Source organism: Microtus oregoni, unplaced genomic scaffold, assembly GCF_018167655.1.
Source record: "Microtus oregoni isolate MIOR12 unplaced genomic scaffold, Mior012 000011F_ref0000422, whole genome shotgun sequence".
Taxonomy (NCBI): domain Eukaryota; kingdom Metazoa; phylum Chordata; class Mammalia; order Rodentia; family Cricetidae; genus Microtus; species Microtus oregoni.
In genome coordinates this window covers 43,045,779-43,063,153 of record NW_024543070.1, presented here as the reverse complement: position 1 = coordinate 43,063,153, position 17,375 = coordinate 43,045,779, and the positions used below count along the sequence as shown (strand labels likewise).

At 38.1% G+C, this 17,375-nt stretch overlaps 1 protein-coding gene across 1 annotated transcript in view; it reads left to right on the top strand.

The window, feature by feature from the left end:
* Nucleotides 1-17,375, top strand: part of LOC121453242 (THO complex subunit 1) — a 42,325-nt gene that overhangs the window by 13,535 nt on the left and 11,415 nt on the right. Inside the window, exons 8-10 of the mRNA XM_041659778.1 lie at nucleotides 8,978-9,060; nucleotides 10,620-10,693; nucleotides 15,323-15,431. Of these exons, the coding sequence (XP_041515712.1) occupies nucleotides 8,978-9,060; nucleotides 10,620-10,693; nucleotides 15,323-15,431 (266 nt within the window). The remainder of the gene's footprint in view (nucleotides 1-8,977; nucleotides 9,061-10,619; nucleotides 10,694-15,322; nucleotides 15,432-17,375) is intronic.

Below are 17,375 nucleotides of genomic sequence, written 5' to 3'. Positions count from 1 at the left end.
TTTAGGTCTGTACTCCATTTTTTAAATTGGATTATTTGTTCTTTTGATAATGAATTTCTTGAGTTCTTAATATATTTTGGAGATCAGACCTCTGTCTGATGTGGAGTTAGTGAAGATCTTTTCCTATTCTGTAGGCTGTCATTTGGTCTTGTTGACCATGTTGTTTGCTTTACAGAAGCTTTTCAGTTTCAGGAGGTCCCATTTATTAATTGTTTCTCTCAGTGTCTGTACTGCTGGGGTTATATTTAGGAAGTAGTCGCCTGTGCCCATGTGTTCAAGTGTACTTCCTACTTTCTCTTCTATAAGGTTCAGTGTGGCTGGCTTTATGTTGAGGTCTTTGATCCATTTGGTCTTGAGTTTTGTGCATGGTGATAGATATGGTTCTATTTTGATTCTTCTACATGTTGATGTCCAGTTATGCCAGCACCATTTGTTAAATATGCTTTCTTTTTTCCATTTGATACTTTTTGCTTCTTTATCAAAAATCAGATGTTTGAAGGGGTGTGGATTAATATCTGGGTCATCTGTCCTCCTGTCTGTTCTTATGCCAATACCAGGCTGTTTTCAGTACTTGTAGCTCTGTAGTAGAGTTTGAAGTCAGGGATTGTGATGGCTCCAGAAGTTCTTTTTTTGTACAGGATTGTTTTGGCTATCCCTTGTTTATTGCTTTCCCATATGAAGTTAAGTACCATTTTATCGATGTCTGAATAATTTTGCTGGGATTTTGATGGGCATTGTGTTGAATCTGTAGATTGCTTTTGGTAAGATTGCCCATTTTTAGTATGTTAATTCTGCCTGCCTAAGAGCATGGGAGATCTTTCTACTTTCTGGTGTCTTCTTCAATATCTTTCTTCAAGGATTTAAGTTCTTGTCATACAAGTCTTGCACTTATTTGATTAGAGTTACTGCGAGATATTTTATGCTATTTGTGGCTATTGTGAAGGGTGTTGATTCTCTGTTTTCTTCCCCAGCCCTTTTATCATCTACATACAGGAGGGCTTCTGATTTTTTTGAGTTAATCTTGTATCTTGCTACATTACTGAAAGGGTTTATGAGTTGTAGAAGTTCCTTGGTAGAATTTTTGGGGTCGCTTATGTGAACTATCTTATAAGCAAACAGTGAGAGTTTTACTTCTTTTCCGATTTGTATCCCCTTGATCTCCTTTTGGTGACTTATTGCTCTAGCTAGGACCTCAAGAACTATACTGAATAGATATGGAGAGAGTGGACAACCTTGTCTTGTTCCTGATTGCAGTGGAATTGCTGGGAGTTTCTCTCCATTTAGTTTGATGTTGGATGTTGGCTTGCTGTATATTGTCTTTATTATGTTTAGGTATGTTTCTTGTATCCCTGCTCCTCCAAGACCTTTATCATGAAGGGATGCTGTATTTTGTCAAAATCTTTTTTGGCATCTAATGAGATGATCATGTGGTTTTTATTTTTCAGCTTGTTTATATGGTGGAATATGTTGACAGATTTTTGTATGTTGAACCATCCCTGCATCTCTGGGATGAAGCCAACTTAATCATGGAGGATGATAGTTCTGATGTGTTCTTGGATTCAATTTGCTAGTATTTTATTTAGTACTTTTGCATTTGTTCATGAGTGAGATTGGTCTGTAATTCTCTTTCTTAGTAATGTCTTTCTGTGGTATGGATGTCAGGGTAATTGTAACCTCATAAAAAGAGTTTGGCAATGTTCTCTCTGTTTCTATTGTGTGGAATAATTTTAGGACTATTGGTATTAGTTCTTGTTTGAAAGTCTTGTAGAATTCTGAGCGGAAACTATCTGGTGCTGGTCTTTTTTTGGTTGGGAGATTTTTGATGACTATTTCTATTTCTTCAGCAGTTATAGGTCTGTTTAATTTTCTTATCTGGTCTTGATTTAATTTTGGTAAGTGATATTTATCCAGAAAGTTGTCCATTTCCTTTAATTTTTCCAGTCTTGTGGAGTGCAGGTTTTCGAAATATGACCTGATGATTCTCTGTATTTCCTCCATGTCTGTTGTTATGCCCCCCTTTTCATCTGATTTTGTTAATTTGGGTATTCTCTTTCTGCCTTTTGGTTAGTTTGGATAAAGGTTTGTCTATTTTGTTGATTTTCTCGAAGAACCAACTCTTTGTCTTATTGAGTCTTTGTATTGTTTTCTTTGTTTCTATTTTGTTGATTTTAGCTCTCAATTTGATTATTTCCTGCCTTCTAGTTCTCTTTGGTGAGTTTGCTTCGTTTTGTTCCAAAGTTTTCAAATGTTCTGTTAATTCACTAATGTGAATTTCCATCTTCTTTATGTAGGCATTTAGTGCTATGATCTTTCCTCTTAACATGCTTTCATTGTGTCCCATAAATTTGGGTATGATGTGTGGTCATTTTCATTGGATTTTTAGGAAGTCTTTAATTTCTCCCTTTATTTCTTCCTTTACCCATTGATGATTTAGGTGAGCATTGTTTAATTTCCATGTGTTTGGGTTTTCTGGAATTAGTATTGCTGCTGACTTCTATTTTTATACTATACCATGGTGATCTGATAAGGTATATTGGGTTATTCTAATTTTTTGTATTTGTTGAGATTTATTTTGTTTCTGAGTATATGGTCAATTTTTGAGAAGATTCCATGAGGTGCTGAAAAGAAGGTATATTCTTTTGTGTTTGGATGGAATATTCTATAGATGTCTGTTAAGTCCATTTGAGTCATACCATCTGTTAGGTCTCTTATTTCTCTGTTCATTTTTTGTCTGGTTGACCTGTCCAGTGATGAGAGGGGAGTATTGAAGTCTCTCACTATTAGTGTGTGGGTTTTAATGTATGATTTAAACTTTAGAATTGTTTCTTTCACATATGAAGGTACCCGTGTATTTGGGCCATAGATGTTCAGTATTGAAATTACCTCTTGATGGATTTTTCTTGTGACTAATATAAAATGACCTTCTTTGTCTCTTTTGACTGATTTTAGCTTGAAGTCTATTTTGTTAGATATTAGGGTAGCTACACCCGCTTGTTTCTTAGGTCCATTTGATTGGTATATTTTTTCCCAACCCTCTGAGACAATGTCTGTCTTTGAGGTTGAGATGTGTTTCTTGTATGCAGAAGAAGGGTGGAATCTGGTTTTGTATCCAGTATGTTAGCCTGTGCCTTTTTATAGGTGAGTTGAGTGCCTTTTTATGAGTGAGTTGTTAATTTAGTTTTCATTGTTGGTGATGTTAATTTGTGCGTTTTTTCTTTCTTTGTGATTTGCTGCTATCAGACCCTCAACTGTGTTTTCATTGGTGTAGCCAGCTTCCTTGAGTGGGAGTTTTCCTTCTAGTGTTTTGTGTGGGCTGGTTTTGTGACTCAGTATTGGTTAAATCTAATTTTGTCCTGGAATATCTTGTTTTGTCCTTCTATGGTGATTGAAAGTTTTGCTGGACTGGCATCCATGTTCTCTTAATGTCTGCATAATGCTTGACCACGACCTTCTGGCTTTCATTGTCTCCACTGAGAAGTCAGCTGTAATTCTGATAGGTCTACTTTTATGTGTTTCTTGGCCTATTTCCTTTGTAGCTCTTAATATTCTTTCTTTATTTTGTATTTTTATGTTTATATTATGTGGCAAGGGAACTTTTTTATGGGTCCAGTCTATTTGGTGTTCTGTAAGCTTCTTGTATCTTCTTAGGCATATCTTTCTTTAGGTTGGGAACGTTTTCTTCTATGATTTTCTTCATTATATTTTCTGTGCTTTTGAGTTGAACTTCTTCTTCTCTACCTTATTATTCTTAGATTTGGCCTTTTCATGGTGTCCCATATGTCCTGGATATTTTGGGTTAAGTTTTTGTTAGATTTAATATTTTCTTTAATTGATGAGTCTGTTTCCTCTATTCTATCTTTTTGTGTGTGAGAATTTTTCAACCTCTATTGTATCTTCAGCGCTTGAGATTCTCTCTTCCATCTCTTGTATTCTGCTGTTCATGCCTGTGTTTGTGGTTCCTGATCGTTTTCTCATGATTTCTGTTTCTATAATTCTCTCGGCTTGTGTTTTCTTTATTGTCTCTATTTCAGTTTTCAAGTCCTGAATAGATTCTTTCATATGTTTGATTTCTTTTTCTTGGTTTTCTTTAAGGGATTTGCTGATGTCTTCCAATTTTTTGTTTGTCTTTTCTTCCATTTCTTTAAGAGAATTTCTCATTTCCTCTTTAAGAGTTTCAAACATTCTCTTGAAGTTATTTTTTTAGGTCATTTTCTTTTGCTTCGTCTATGTTCAGTTGTTCAAGTCTTGCTGTTGTGTTGCTCTTTGTGGTGTTGTATGTGTTCTTACCTTTCTGCTACTCTTTTCCTCTAATAGGTATGTGTGGTTGGGGATATCTGAGTTTCTGTTGATTAATCTTTTAGGTGCCAGTGAATCCAAACCTCAGATGGTTGTTCCTCGTGGTACATCAGTGCCACAGTTCTAGTTACCCCATTGGTTACTCTGTGTTCCTGGAGATGGCTCAGCCCTTCTGTGCTTTGCTCTGCTCCCTTGGAGTTTGCTGTCTCAGGCCTACTTTGGCCTAGCTTAGGCTTTGTCCTGTTTATGTAAATCCTGGTTTGGATCCCCTCCTGTAGAAGTCCCTGGCTTGGAATTGGTCCTGCAAAGGTTTCTGGCTCCGGTCTACTGCCTTGGAGTTTCCAGTCTTGGGTGCGCCCAGAACTGCAGAGGATCTGGCTCCGGTTTACTCCCTCAGAGGGCCCAGACTCACACTCGGACCTGCAGAGGTTCCAGGTTCTTCCCTATTCCCTTTTATGTCCCAGACCAATGCCCAGACCCACAGAGGTCCTGGCTCAGGCCTACTTACTTGGAGGTCCCAGACTCATGCCTGGACCTGAAGAGATCTCTGATTCCTGCCTATTCCCTAGGAGGTCCCAGAGTCACGCCCAGACTGGCAGAGGTCCTGGCTCAGGCCTAGTTCCTGGCAGGTCCTAGACTCATGTCCAGACCCTCAGCGGTCTCTTGCTCTGGCTCACTAGCTCAGCAGTTACTCCTCTGTACCTGTTCCAGTGGAGATTGCTGTCTCTGTACATTAAATTCTTTGGAAGGAAATCTCTTCCAGTTTTTAATTGGAGTAAGATCTGTCATAATAAGAAAATGTAAAATAATAAATTGAAAGCATAGACAATTGCTTTATTTTCTCATAAATATGCCGGTCCTAGCTATGATATACATAATCTTAAGTTCAAAGTTATTAACAGTGCATATATAGAATTATCCTATCTAATATGTCTATTCTTTGTTTCCATTTTCTGTTTCATTAATTGCTGTTTAGTCATATTAATTAATTTTATAATTCTTTGTTTTGTTTTTCAATACAGGGTTTCTTTGTGTAACCTGGCTGCTCTAGAAATAGCTCTGTAGACCAGGCTGGCCTCAAATTCACAGAGATCTGCCTGCCTCGTGCACCGCTAGTCCTAGCTCATCAGGTTGCTTTCTTCCACACTGGGACTAGAGTGGCAGAGCTCACAATGGGGTTGGGCCTTCCCACATCTATCACTAAGTAAGAAAATGCCAGATAGGTTTGCCTACAGGCCAATCTCATGGAGTCATTTTCTCAATCATGGTTCCCTCTTCTCAGATGACTTTAGCTTGTGCAACATTGACAAATACACACACACACCAAAAAAAAGAGTAGCAAACCAGAATTGTTGTCTTTCATTATATCTTTTTCATGAAATGTTTATTTCTTTTTAATTCTTGTAAGAATATAGTAACTTTAAAATGCTAGGCTAGGTCAGGCAGTGGTAGCTCATGCCTCTAATCCCAGCACTTGGGAAGCAGAGGCAAGTGAATCTCTGTGAGTTTGAGGCCAGCCTGGTCTTCAGAGCTAATTCTAGAACAGCCAGGGCCACAAAGAGAAACCCTGTCTCACCCCCTACCCTATCCCCCAAAAATGCTAGATTGTTGGTACTAGATAGATTTCATTTCATTTGTGGTCATCTTTATCTTCTAGTCTCTCAATCTTTGTTATTCTTTTTAAACTTTTTATTAGTGTGTGTGTGTGTGTGTGTGTGTGTGTGTGTGTACATGCATGTGGAGATTAAAGAACAATTTGTGGACATCCAATTCTCTTACCATGTGGGTCCTAGGTATTGATCTTATGTCATCACACTAAGCCATTCCCTGGCCCCTGGTCCTTGGTCATATGTTCTATAAGATAATCAGTGTTTAAATTTTAGAAGATAACCTAATTTTTTTTCCCTGCTTGTAAAATTTTCCTTGATTTACTATAATGTGTCTTTGTGTGGGTTGCTTTTTTACCTATCATTCTTGGGATTTGTTGACATCTTAACTTTGGATTACTGTCTTTTACCACTTTCTAAAAATTTTAATGATTGCCTTCACTATTTTTATTTTTTATATTTTTATATGCTTTCACATTTTATAAATGCCTCTTTTCCTTTTGCATCTCCAATTAAATAAATATCACTCTGTCTTTTATGCTACCTACCTGCCTCCCTATCTGAATATTAGCCTGTCCTTGCATTACATTTTAAGTAGCCTGATGGGGTTCTTTTTTCAGGAAGGTATTTTCACTTTTTAGCTTTTTACTCCCTGTTGATACTTTGAAGTTTGTTCTTTAGTTTTAAAACATGGTAAGATTTTCTTGTTGTTTATATCTGATCATTTATTTCAGTACCTTATGCTTTTGTGAGGCTGTTTCAGCTAATTTTTTTTCCTTAGAGTGTTTTGTCTCTGTGTGTCTGGCAACACACTGTATTTTTTTTTTTTTGCTTTATTTTTGGTTTTGTTTGTTTGTTTGGTTTGGTTGTTGTTGTTGTTGTTTTGAGAAGAATGGTTTTGAATCCTAGCATGGTACCTTTCTTGAGAGAAGGCTGGTGTTGCACGGAGATGGCCCCCTTGTTCCGGCCCCCCAGCTAGCTTACACCTGAAACAATCACACAGAAACTGTATTAATTAAAACACTGCTTGGCCATCAGCCCCAGCCTCCCATTGGCCAACCCTCACATCCTGATTCAACCCATCTCCACCAATCCGTGCCCACCACGAGGTTGTGGCCCACCAGGAAAGATCCAACATCTTTCCTGGCGTCCCCACACTGGCCCTCTCTGGTATCTCTCCCTAACTCTGCTTTCTTCCTCCCAGAATTCAGTTCTGTCTTCTCCACCTACCTAAGTTCTGCCCTATCAGGCCAAGCAGTTTCTTTATTGATTAACCAATAAAAGCAACACATAAACAGTAGGACCTCCTACACCAGGCTGGTTGTTCTGTTTTTGTTTTTTTTTTTTTTTTTGAGGGGTTTTGGTTTTCTTGAGACAGGGTTTCTCTGTAGCTTTGGAGCCTATCCTAGAACTTGCTCTGTAGACCAGGCTGGCCTCACACTCACAGTGATCCACCTGCCTCTGCCTACTGGTGCTAAGATTAAAGGCATGCGCCATCACCACCCTCGAGAGAGGCTTTTCATTGCTTATGTATGGTTCCTTAAGAACAAACCGCTGCCAGTGAGGGTCCTGTTAACCTAGCCTAGCTCAAAGCTGTTACTGTCCTCATCAGCCATAAAATTTAGCATTAAGCTACAATTTTTTTCATTGTTACCTGAAGATGGCTTGATACGAGATTTTTCCATTTATTAGATTTTTTCCCTTTTTCCTTTTACCGACAAAGCTATTAAAATGACAACAAAATATCACATCTGATTCTTTCTGACAGGAATGTTAAAGGAAATGTAGATATATGAATGTTACTCCTAATATTGTGTAGTGCTAATACAGTTATTAACACTGAGAATTCAACATTGGCACAGAACTCGTTGTCAGCCAGAGACATTTGGATTTCATTAATTTATCCCTATATTTCCTTTTCTAGTCGAGAAGCCACATCACATTGAATTTTCATGTTCCCTGGTCTCTCTAACGACAGTCCCTTAGTTTTCGTGTTCCCTGGTCTCTCTAATTACAGTCCCTTAGTTTTTGCTGACCTGTCGTGACTCAACATACAGGAATTGAAGGGAGGCTTTTGAAGAACATCGAGGGGACTGATGCGCCTTCTTAGAGCATCATTTTGAAATTGATGTTGACATGCCTTGTTGTGGCACACTCATTGCTTAGTTAAGATAGTATCTCCTATTTGTCTCTGTGTAGTAGGGTTCGTTTTTCCCTTTGTGATCTAAGATGCTTATAAGGAAGGATGGTATTTTAAGACTATACGGAAACTTCTTTCCTCACTATTCTTTGCCTGCTAATATCTGTCAGTGTATCTTTCCTGATGTGAATGAAATCTTTTCTGTGTTTATTAATGGTGATCCTTCCATAAGGGAAAGTTGTCTTCTCAAAGGCTTGTTTCTAGTTTAACTACCTCTTTCCAAATGAACTGTGGGTATTTTATTCCTTGGGTTAGAATGTCATAGATTATTATTTACTTTTTTGTTCACATTGTTTCTGTTTCTGCCACTAGGAGCTCTTCTGATTGGTAAATATTATTACCCATACTCCTATTTTTTTCCCTTTTCCCGCCTTAAAGTCACTCATTTTCTCAAAGAGCCTAGTTTCTTTTATTTAAGAATGGTAGTTAAAGCCAAGGTCTGGACCTAAGATATGCTTGATGTGTCTAGACTCTCTTAACAGGCAAAGCAAGGAAAGGTATATATATATATACTAACTCACATGTACATATATACCTGTATGAAGAGCGACAGGAAAATGAGATTACACAGGTAAACGGACCTGCTTACTTTTACCTTCTTACTGACAGTTAAATAATCTGGCCATCTTTATAACGTTTTTACTGTTTCATTATATTGTCTCAGACTGAAACAAATACGTTAGCAAAATTCTGAATACTCCATAATCTGTGAATTTGTTTTGAATGTTGTAAATCAAAAGGACTAACTCAGCCTTGTATATAATAGCACATGCCTGTTTCTAGCACTCAGGAGACTGAGAGGCAGACCAATATGAGCTACGTGGTAAGAAGCTATCTCAGAAGAAAAAAAAATAAACTAATCTCTTTTTCATAGGTCTTAACTTACAGAGTCAGTTTAACCTGGAAAATGTTACTGTTTTCAATACAAATGAGCAGGAAAGCACCCTGGGTCAGAAGGTAAGGCTGATAAGAAACCTTCTCATCGAACATTCTTAGATTTTTTTTTGTTAAGATGATTGAGAAAATGGGACCCTTAAGTCATCAAAAATTTGAACACTTTTAGCTTCACTTAGTAATATGTATTTGTGTCTATACACACACATGTGAGGGTGGAGCGTATTGTAAAATCAAAGGACAACTGTGTAGAGTTGGTTCTGTCCTTCATCCTCTGTGTGAATTCCAAGGATTGGATTTGGGTAACTAACTAGGGCTTACACAACAGACGAATTTACCTTCTGAGCAATCTTGTTTGACTTTCATTTTTAATATATAGACATAATGTGTATTCTGTATAAAGATTTCAAACAGCATTTAAAGTACAAAGTATAGTGACTATAATCTTTAATGGTGTCGGATTATTGTGTAGCTTGTCCTCTGTTAAAATGGGCGTTTGAGAGACTGCTTAGCTCTTTTATGTCCTCATCATAAGGTACATTATAGAAGGAAAGAGTTTCCCGCTTTGAACATTATTTTAGTTTTTACCTGTTTTCTGTAAGGACTGTTTCTATAACCGCTCCTAATAATCTCCATCTAATCTTAGAAGACTTTGAGTACTTGTACCAACTAATGTTATTTTTCCCAAATAAGATGGCATAATGTATATAGCTCTTAACTTCATCTTCTTTAAACTGATATGTCAGTTTAATTACAGATTAGCTTCCAAAATGAATGTACCACGGGCGGTGGTGGCGCACGCCTTTAATCCCAGCACGTGGGAGGCAGAGGCAGGTGGATCTTTGTGAGTTTGAGGCCAGCCTGGTCTACAAGAGCTAGTTCCGGGACAGGCACCAAAGCTACAGAAAAACCCTGTCTCGAAAAACAAAACAAACAAACAAAATGAATACCATAATTTCTTGTCAGTAGACATTTAAATCATCTTTAATTTTAAGCCAGGGTTCAAGCCCAGGCTGATCTTGAACTCACTGTGTAGCTGAGGATGACCTTGGGCTCTTGAGCCTCCTGCCTTCACCTCCCAAATGCTGGCTTGTGTCACCATGCATGGCACAAATAACTTGTAATAGAAATTGTTGCCATTACAGTAAACAGTATGTATGATTGCTAACTCGTGCAATCATTTCATTTTGATAGCTAGGAGAGAGTCAGTTTTGTTTAAGGGTGTGGCCCTGGTTGGTGCCCACACCCATCCACATATGTGCAGTACTGCTGTTACTTCGCAGAAAAGGTACATGCATACATACTGTTACTGTGACAAGTGAAGATTGCCTGTCCGTCTCCTGTAGCCTTGCGCACACTTTCTGTCCTTTGTTATTGTTATTACTTTAATCATTGTTTCAGTGACAAAAATATACATAGCCATGTTATGTTATTGTCGTATTACTATTAGTTTCCTGTCATTTAAATTCTCATTGCCTTAAAGATTATAGGTTTGAACAATTACTGTAACTACTTCCCTAATAATAATTGTGTAGAAGTATATAAACCACTTAATTGTGTGCTGTGTCATCTTTCACTCAATAACAGACTGGTTCTGTTCTGTTCTGTTTGGCTTTATTAAGCATACTGAGGAGAGAGAGGAAGGCATGGATGTAGAAGAAGGTGAGATGGGAGATGATGAAGCCCCAACAACATGGTGAGTTTTTAGAGCTTAAGATCTCTTGATTTATAATTATTTACCCTTCAAATACTGTAATAAAGATGCAGACGAGGAGAAGGAAATCGTGCTTATAGGTTTCTTTTATATATACCTCTTATGTATTAAATAAAATAAATCCTGACTCGCTAGTATGCTGTATCAGTTGACTTCTAAACTATAGGCAAATACTTGACTGTTTTTGCAGCCCATCTAACATATATCCCAGCTAGCAACAACCTTAGGAGCCCTTCTCCCTTCCAGTAGCCTATGGGCCTGGTACCCATGGTAACTGTACTGATTTAGTGACATGCAAGCTAGAAACCTCCTTCTCTTGCCCTCTCTCTTGTTTTTATCACTCTTTTCTTACCTCTGTATCTGAGTTTTTGTTGCAGGAATCTCTTCATAGTCCTAGTTAGAAGTTGTAAGGAGAAAGGGGACAGGAAGAGCAGAGTCTCCTGTGCTATCAGAATAGCACTCTTCCATGGTTGAAGCAGTAGGCATTGTCGGCTGTAAGTGACAGAGTTTCTATAATTGCTGTCCAGAAGATCAATGGGGGATTCCTCTGCCTGCAGAGGAAGAGGTATTCCTGATGTTCCAGATTTCAAATTCAATCAGAAAGTCATATAGAAACTTTTAGAAGTCATATACCCTGGGGTTTAATTCCAGTGTTCGCTTGCTAGGCATATGACTATAAACAAGCGGTTTCCTACAGCTGAGTTTGGTGTTTTTAAATGCAGCATTGCTATCTGCTCGTTGTTGTTGAGAGAATTCAGAAGGCTTATGATAAAAGTGGTCTGCTAGGGTACTCTGGTATTTTCATGGTAGTTGCTGATGGAACACATAATGAAAAATGTAAAGCACACAGAAAAGTATCTCTTCATTTTCTAACAATTATTTATTATTTCTAGTTATGGTTACTCATTTTTAGAGACCAGTTTGTTTACATAGTATGGGTAGAGTGGACCTTTAGGGTCTGCCTGTGCAACAGTGGGCAAAAGTTGTAGGTGCTAAGATAATGAAGTTTAACTAGAACCCCAGAGGTACTCTACTTGCTAGTCACTGCCTGGTCCATAGGCAGCATTCAGGTTTATCGGTGTGACCATAAACTAATCCAAGGGCTGACAGAGATGGCCCAGTGTTAGCTGCCAACCATGACAACCTGAGTTTGATCCCTAGAACTCACATGGTGGAGAGAGCTGACTCCACAAGTTGCCCAGTGAGCTCTGGGCTCGTCTTGTGGCACATGCATGTACATATACACTAAACAAATACATAAACGTAAAGATAAATAAACTCATCCACAGGAAAGTTGTTTAAATAGGATCTGGCATTCAGCTATCTTTGTCTGATGTAAACAGTTTTATGAAAGTGTAGGGAGAGTTAGAATTCTGATGAGTGAGTAGCTGAATTAGCCTTAAGAACTGAATTTAAGCCGGGCGGTGGTGGCGCACGCCTTTAATCCCAGCACTCGGGAGGCAGAGGCAGGCGGATCTCTGTGAGTTCGAGACCAGCCTGGTCTACAGAGCTAGTTCCAGGACAGGCTCCAAAGCCACAGAGAAACCCTGTCTCGAAAAACCAAAAAAAAAAAAAAAAAGAACTGAATTTAACTGGAGAGCTAGCTTAGCAGTTGAGAACTCTTGTTCTTACAGAGGACCCGGATTTGGTTCCCAGTACCCACATGTTGACTTATAACCATGTAATTCTCCAGTTTCAGGGGAATCTGATGCCCTCTTTCTGACCACATGATATATATATATATGCATACACACACACACACACACACACACAGGCAAAGCCATTATACTATTAAAGTAAATTAAAATAAAAATAAACTGAATTTATGATTGAACTTGGTGGCACATACCTTTAACCCCAGCCTTTGGGAACTAAGGCAGGCAGTTCTCTGAGTTCAACAACATCTTGTTCCAGGTCAGCCAGGCCTACACAGCGAAAGCCTTTCTCAAAAGATAAAAACAACAACAATAAAGCTGGATTACAAAGTATATTGTTATAACTCATGAATTCATATTATGGAATCTATTTTATATTTTATTCAATTAATGAATAAATGTTTTTATACTAAAATGCATGTATAAAGATTCTATAAATGGCTCAGTGGAACCAGGAGTACTAGTATGACCTGTACTCCCAGAATCTGATCGTTAGGCTGCAGGACTGCCTTGAATTTGAGGGCAGCTTGGGTAATGCAAGACCCTGTCTCAAGATAATGATAACAACATCATTCTACATTTTTAAAAAAATGGTTTTGGAGTATTTTCACTTAAGATACTTAGGTGACATTCTACAGTATTGTTGGTGTTGTGTTGGAGTCTTCCTTTGTTGGCCAGGTGGGTTTTGAACTCTTGGGATCAAGAGATCCTCCTGTCTCACCTTATCCAAATATCTGGGACTACAGTCTTGCTCGACTACATCTTTCTTTAGACATTCTATTTTAGATAGTAACTCTTACCTCTTACTTGTTATTGCTTACAAATGTAATAAGGCGTGCCCACTGGCACAGGCCTATCTTCCTAGCTGGGAACCTGAGACAGGAAGATCCAAGAACCAAAGTATGCCTGATCCTATTTTAACAACTTTCCTGTGAATGAGTCTATCTACTTTTAGATTTATGTTTGTTTGTTTAGTGTGTATTTACATGCTGAATGTGCCACAGCACAGGTGCAAAAGTCCAAGGACAGCTTTGAGAAGTCAGTTCTCTCTTTGCATTATATGGCTGGAAATCCTATCTTTAAATTAAAAAAAAAAAAAGAAGAAGAAGAAAGGGAGGGGAACGGGGCGGGGGGGGGGGGAATCTTAGGCTCAATTCCCTGTTCCACATTTTGTGTGTCTGTGTGTGTAAATAGTAAATTCATAAGTTTTTATAGAATAGTAAAAGTAGTAAAGTATGCAGTGTATAGGCTCTTTCAATTTTATTTAGAGAGCAGGAGGTATAGATCAGTGGAACTCTTGCCTTGCAGATACAAACCCTAGATTTAATTCTCAACACCAAAATAGCAGTTCATTTAGCCATGAAAAAATAACATCTAGGAGTGGGAAATACAACGGTCAAGTAGGAGACATTTTCATGCCCAAACTATAAAAGTTTCTTAGTATGTTGATACTACTTCAAAATTTACTCCGAGATAGGGGTATATCTCAAAGTCAAAGTACTGTACTATACTATAGTATACTGTACTATAGAGTGCCGATCTTGAGGCCCAGCACCACAGAAAAGAGGTGTAATTGATTCTGTAAAGCACCTCCCCACCAAGCCTATTAAAGAAGGTTGGAAATGATAATCAGCAGCTTGAATAAAATACTTCTTCAGAAGGTAAGGAGATGCAGTTGTGAGGGCTTGAGTTTGAATCCTCAGAACCTATGTAGAAACAAACACTACAGCGCACATCTGTACTCCCAGAGCTCCTACAAGAGAGTGCCCAGAAGTTCACAGACCAGCTAACCTTGTATGCTGCAGCAAACACCTGCCTGCAAGAAGATGGAAGGCAAGGACTACACCCAAGGTGTCCTCCATTGTCCACACACACACCTGCACGCATACACGTAGATACACATGTTGTAAACACACACAGAAAGATAGATAAAAGCCAAAGATCCTTTTAAAAACAGGATTTTTTTTATTTATGTGTATGTGTGTCTGTATGTGGGTATATGCACATGAGTGCAGGGTCCTCTGAAGGCTAGAGAGGTGTCCAGCCCCTTAGAACTGAAGTTTCAGGCAGTTTTGAGCTGCCTGATACGGGCGCCGAGAACTGAACTCCTGTCCTCTGCAAAGCAGTAAGGACTCTTGACCGCTGAACCTTAAATAAACAGGAGATTCCTATTGCTGTCAAGTATTAAATTATATTTAGATCTTCAAGTGACTGAGACAAAAATGGGCATATAAATGGTTGTATGATTCTCTCTGCTAGAGATAACTTTTTGTTTTTCTTAGGATAAATCCCCTGGTCCTAAATAGTATTGTAGCCAGATTGGAAGTTGAATTAGTAATGACATAATGAAGTCACTAGAGAAAAGGCCTATTTTTGTGATACTAACTTGATTTGTTTCTTATATATTTGTCTCACTTCCTAGAAGAGTGGATAGCTAGTTATCCTTTTAAATTGATTTAAGTCTAGAAAGAGGCATTCCAGGAATAGTAGGATAGTACTTGCGGGGTAGTCAAGGAACCCAGATTTCTCCTGACTTCTGTTCCCAGCATATATTAGCCATTTTTCCTGTAGTGTAATATAGTTCACTGCGACTTTTACTTCTGCACCAGCAGGAAAGGGAAAGACAGATGGTAAAACATGGTCTAAATATTGTACATATGACTTCTTCCAACTAATTTCACATGGCCACTCCTAGCAACAAGAAAGATCAAGAATCATTACTCTTTCATTTTAAATAGCCATATATTTAGTCAAAATTCAGGAGCTCTACCAGTATACAAAGGTTTCAAATCCCTTCATATTGTTTATAAAAGTTTGCCTAATTATTTCTGAACGTATGCTTTTTAGGGGATAGAAGCCTTTTGTGAACTTTCAAAAAGGTTTTGTGGGCGAGCAAAAGAGCATTTATGTATCTATAAAACAAGTTAAGTGAATTAATACAATATTTATTTTATAGCTCTATTCCAATTGATTACAACCTATATAGAAAATTCTGGTCACTTCAGGATTACTTCAGGAACCCAGTACAATGCTATGAGAAGATTTCTTGGAAAACTTTTCTCAAGGTAAGTTACCAGTCATAGACCTCAAAAGCTGATAGCTCACAGATAATGGCAGAGCTAGACTTGCCCAAATACTCTTCACTATAGAATTCTGTTTCTGATGATTTTATACCCTTTTATAATATACAGAAACTAAATTGTGACTCGATTCTTAACTGCTGATTTTGTAGTAGAGTTTTTAAGTGGCTTAAGGATTAAAAGTTACTATTTAAAGCCTTGAGAGTTTATTTTTAATAATAATTGCTGACTACATAAATTGATGATTTTTTTTCTGGATGTCTTTTTTGAAGAGCACACAGCAGGGAGATGGCTTGGAAGGAGCCGCTCTGTCCAGTTGTTGTCTCTCCTGTCGACAGACAGGGTTCATAAAACAGCAACCGCAAGCAAAGTCAGTCTTCTTTGTGAAGAGATTTGTTGGACTGCAACCATGGGGATTTCATTATCTATGGTTTTTCTGCAGTGTGGCAGTGTTGAGTACTTGGAACTGACACCATATGCGCCACAGAGCCCCAAATACTTGCTGTCTGCTCCTTTAAATAACATTTGCTAACCCCATTTTAAAAGAGTCCTCATATTTGTCTTGTAGAAATGGCAGGTTGTGATAAAAAAAAATACATATATATGTATGTGTGTATATGTGTATATATATGTATACATACATATATGTAAACAATTTTAAAGTAACATGGTGCATGTTCTATGTTGATTTTTATGCAGTTTAGAGAATGGAACCATCCATATTGAGGTTAAAATGGTGAGTGAGGAAATTACAAGGAATTATCTTCTCATTGTTTTGTTAGTCTTAGCACATAAAATGTTTTTTGAGGTTTCCATAGCTGGTTAAACAATTGATTTTACTGCTAATTTTTTAAAATTTCTTACAGTTTTCTTACATGAAATGAGTACATGAATTTTAGGCATTTTTACCCCATTCCTTTCTATCACCCACCAAACACACACACACACACACACACCCTCACACCCTTCCTTCTCTGCAAGTTCTCTCCCCGCTTTCATGTCTTCTTTTGGCATCTGACCCAACTAAGTTTAATTAAATTTGCTTGCATGCATATGGGAGGAGTTCTTACCAGAGTGTGGCAGGGAATCAGTAGCTGTATCCCTTAAGAAAATGACTCCTACCCCACAAGCATTAGCTGCCAAAGACAGGCATTCCCCAATTCATGACCAAGTGTTGGCAGACCCAGTCTCATGTAGTTCTTATGCAGATAACCACAACTGAGGTTACCTATGAGGTCTTGAGTGTGTCCTATCCAGAAGGCATCTTTTTGTTGCATATCTTCCCTCATCCTCTGACCTGTACGTCTTTCTGCCCTTATTGCCACTATGTTCCCTGGGCTTGAACACTCCACTACCACTTACTCTCACATTGTAGCCACTTCATAGATTCTACGTCAACTACCCCATCCCCCATTGTGATAAGATGCTTCTCTGATGAAGTCTAAGTGCAGCACTAGTCCATATAAACATGAGTCTTTAGAATGCGATAACATCTTAACACTCAGCAAAAGCATTCAGTGGTAATTTTTTATATACAATCAGCTCTTGATATCAGTAGGTTCTGCACTATGGCACCAGTCATCCGCAGATGACAGGTTGGTGTGAATACACTCACACTGTTGGGTGCTGTTCGGATGAGATTGTTTAGATAGCTCTGCAGTCATAAAGGAGACACTTCAGTAGCTTCAGATTTTTGTCTCAGAGACTGATTTGAACAGATGTACCTTTCTTTTTTTATTTGCCTCTTGACATTTTACAGAATGTTAGAAAAGTCTTATAGTTCTCTTGAGGAATAGTGTTTATTCCCTGCTTTTGCAGTATTATGAAATCTCATCAGAAACATTTTTTACACCTGTATTGCTGTTGATTTTTTTTTTCTTTTTTTTTGGTTTTTCGAGACAGGGTTTCTCTGTGGCTTTGGAGCCTGTC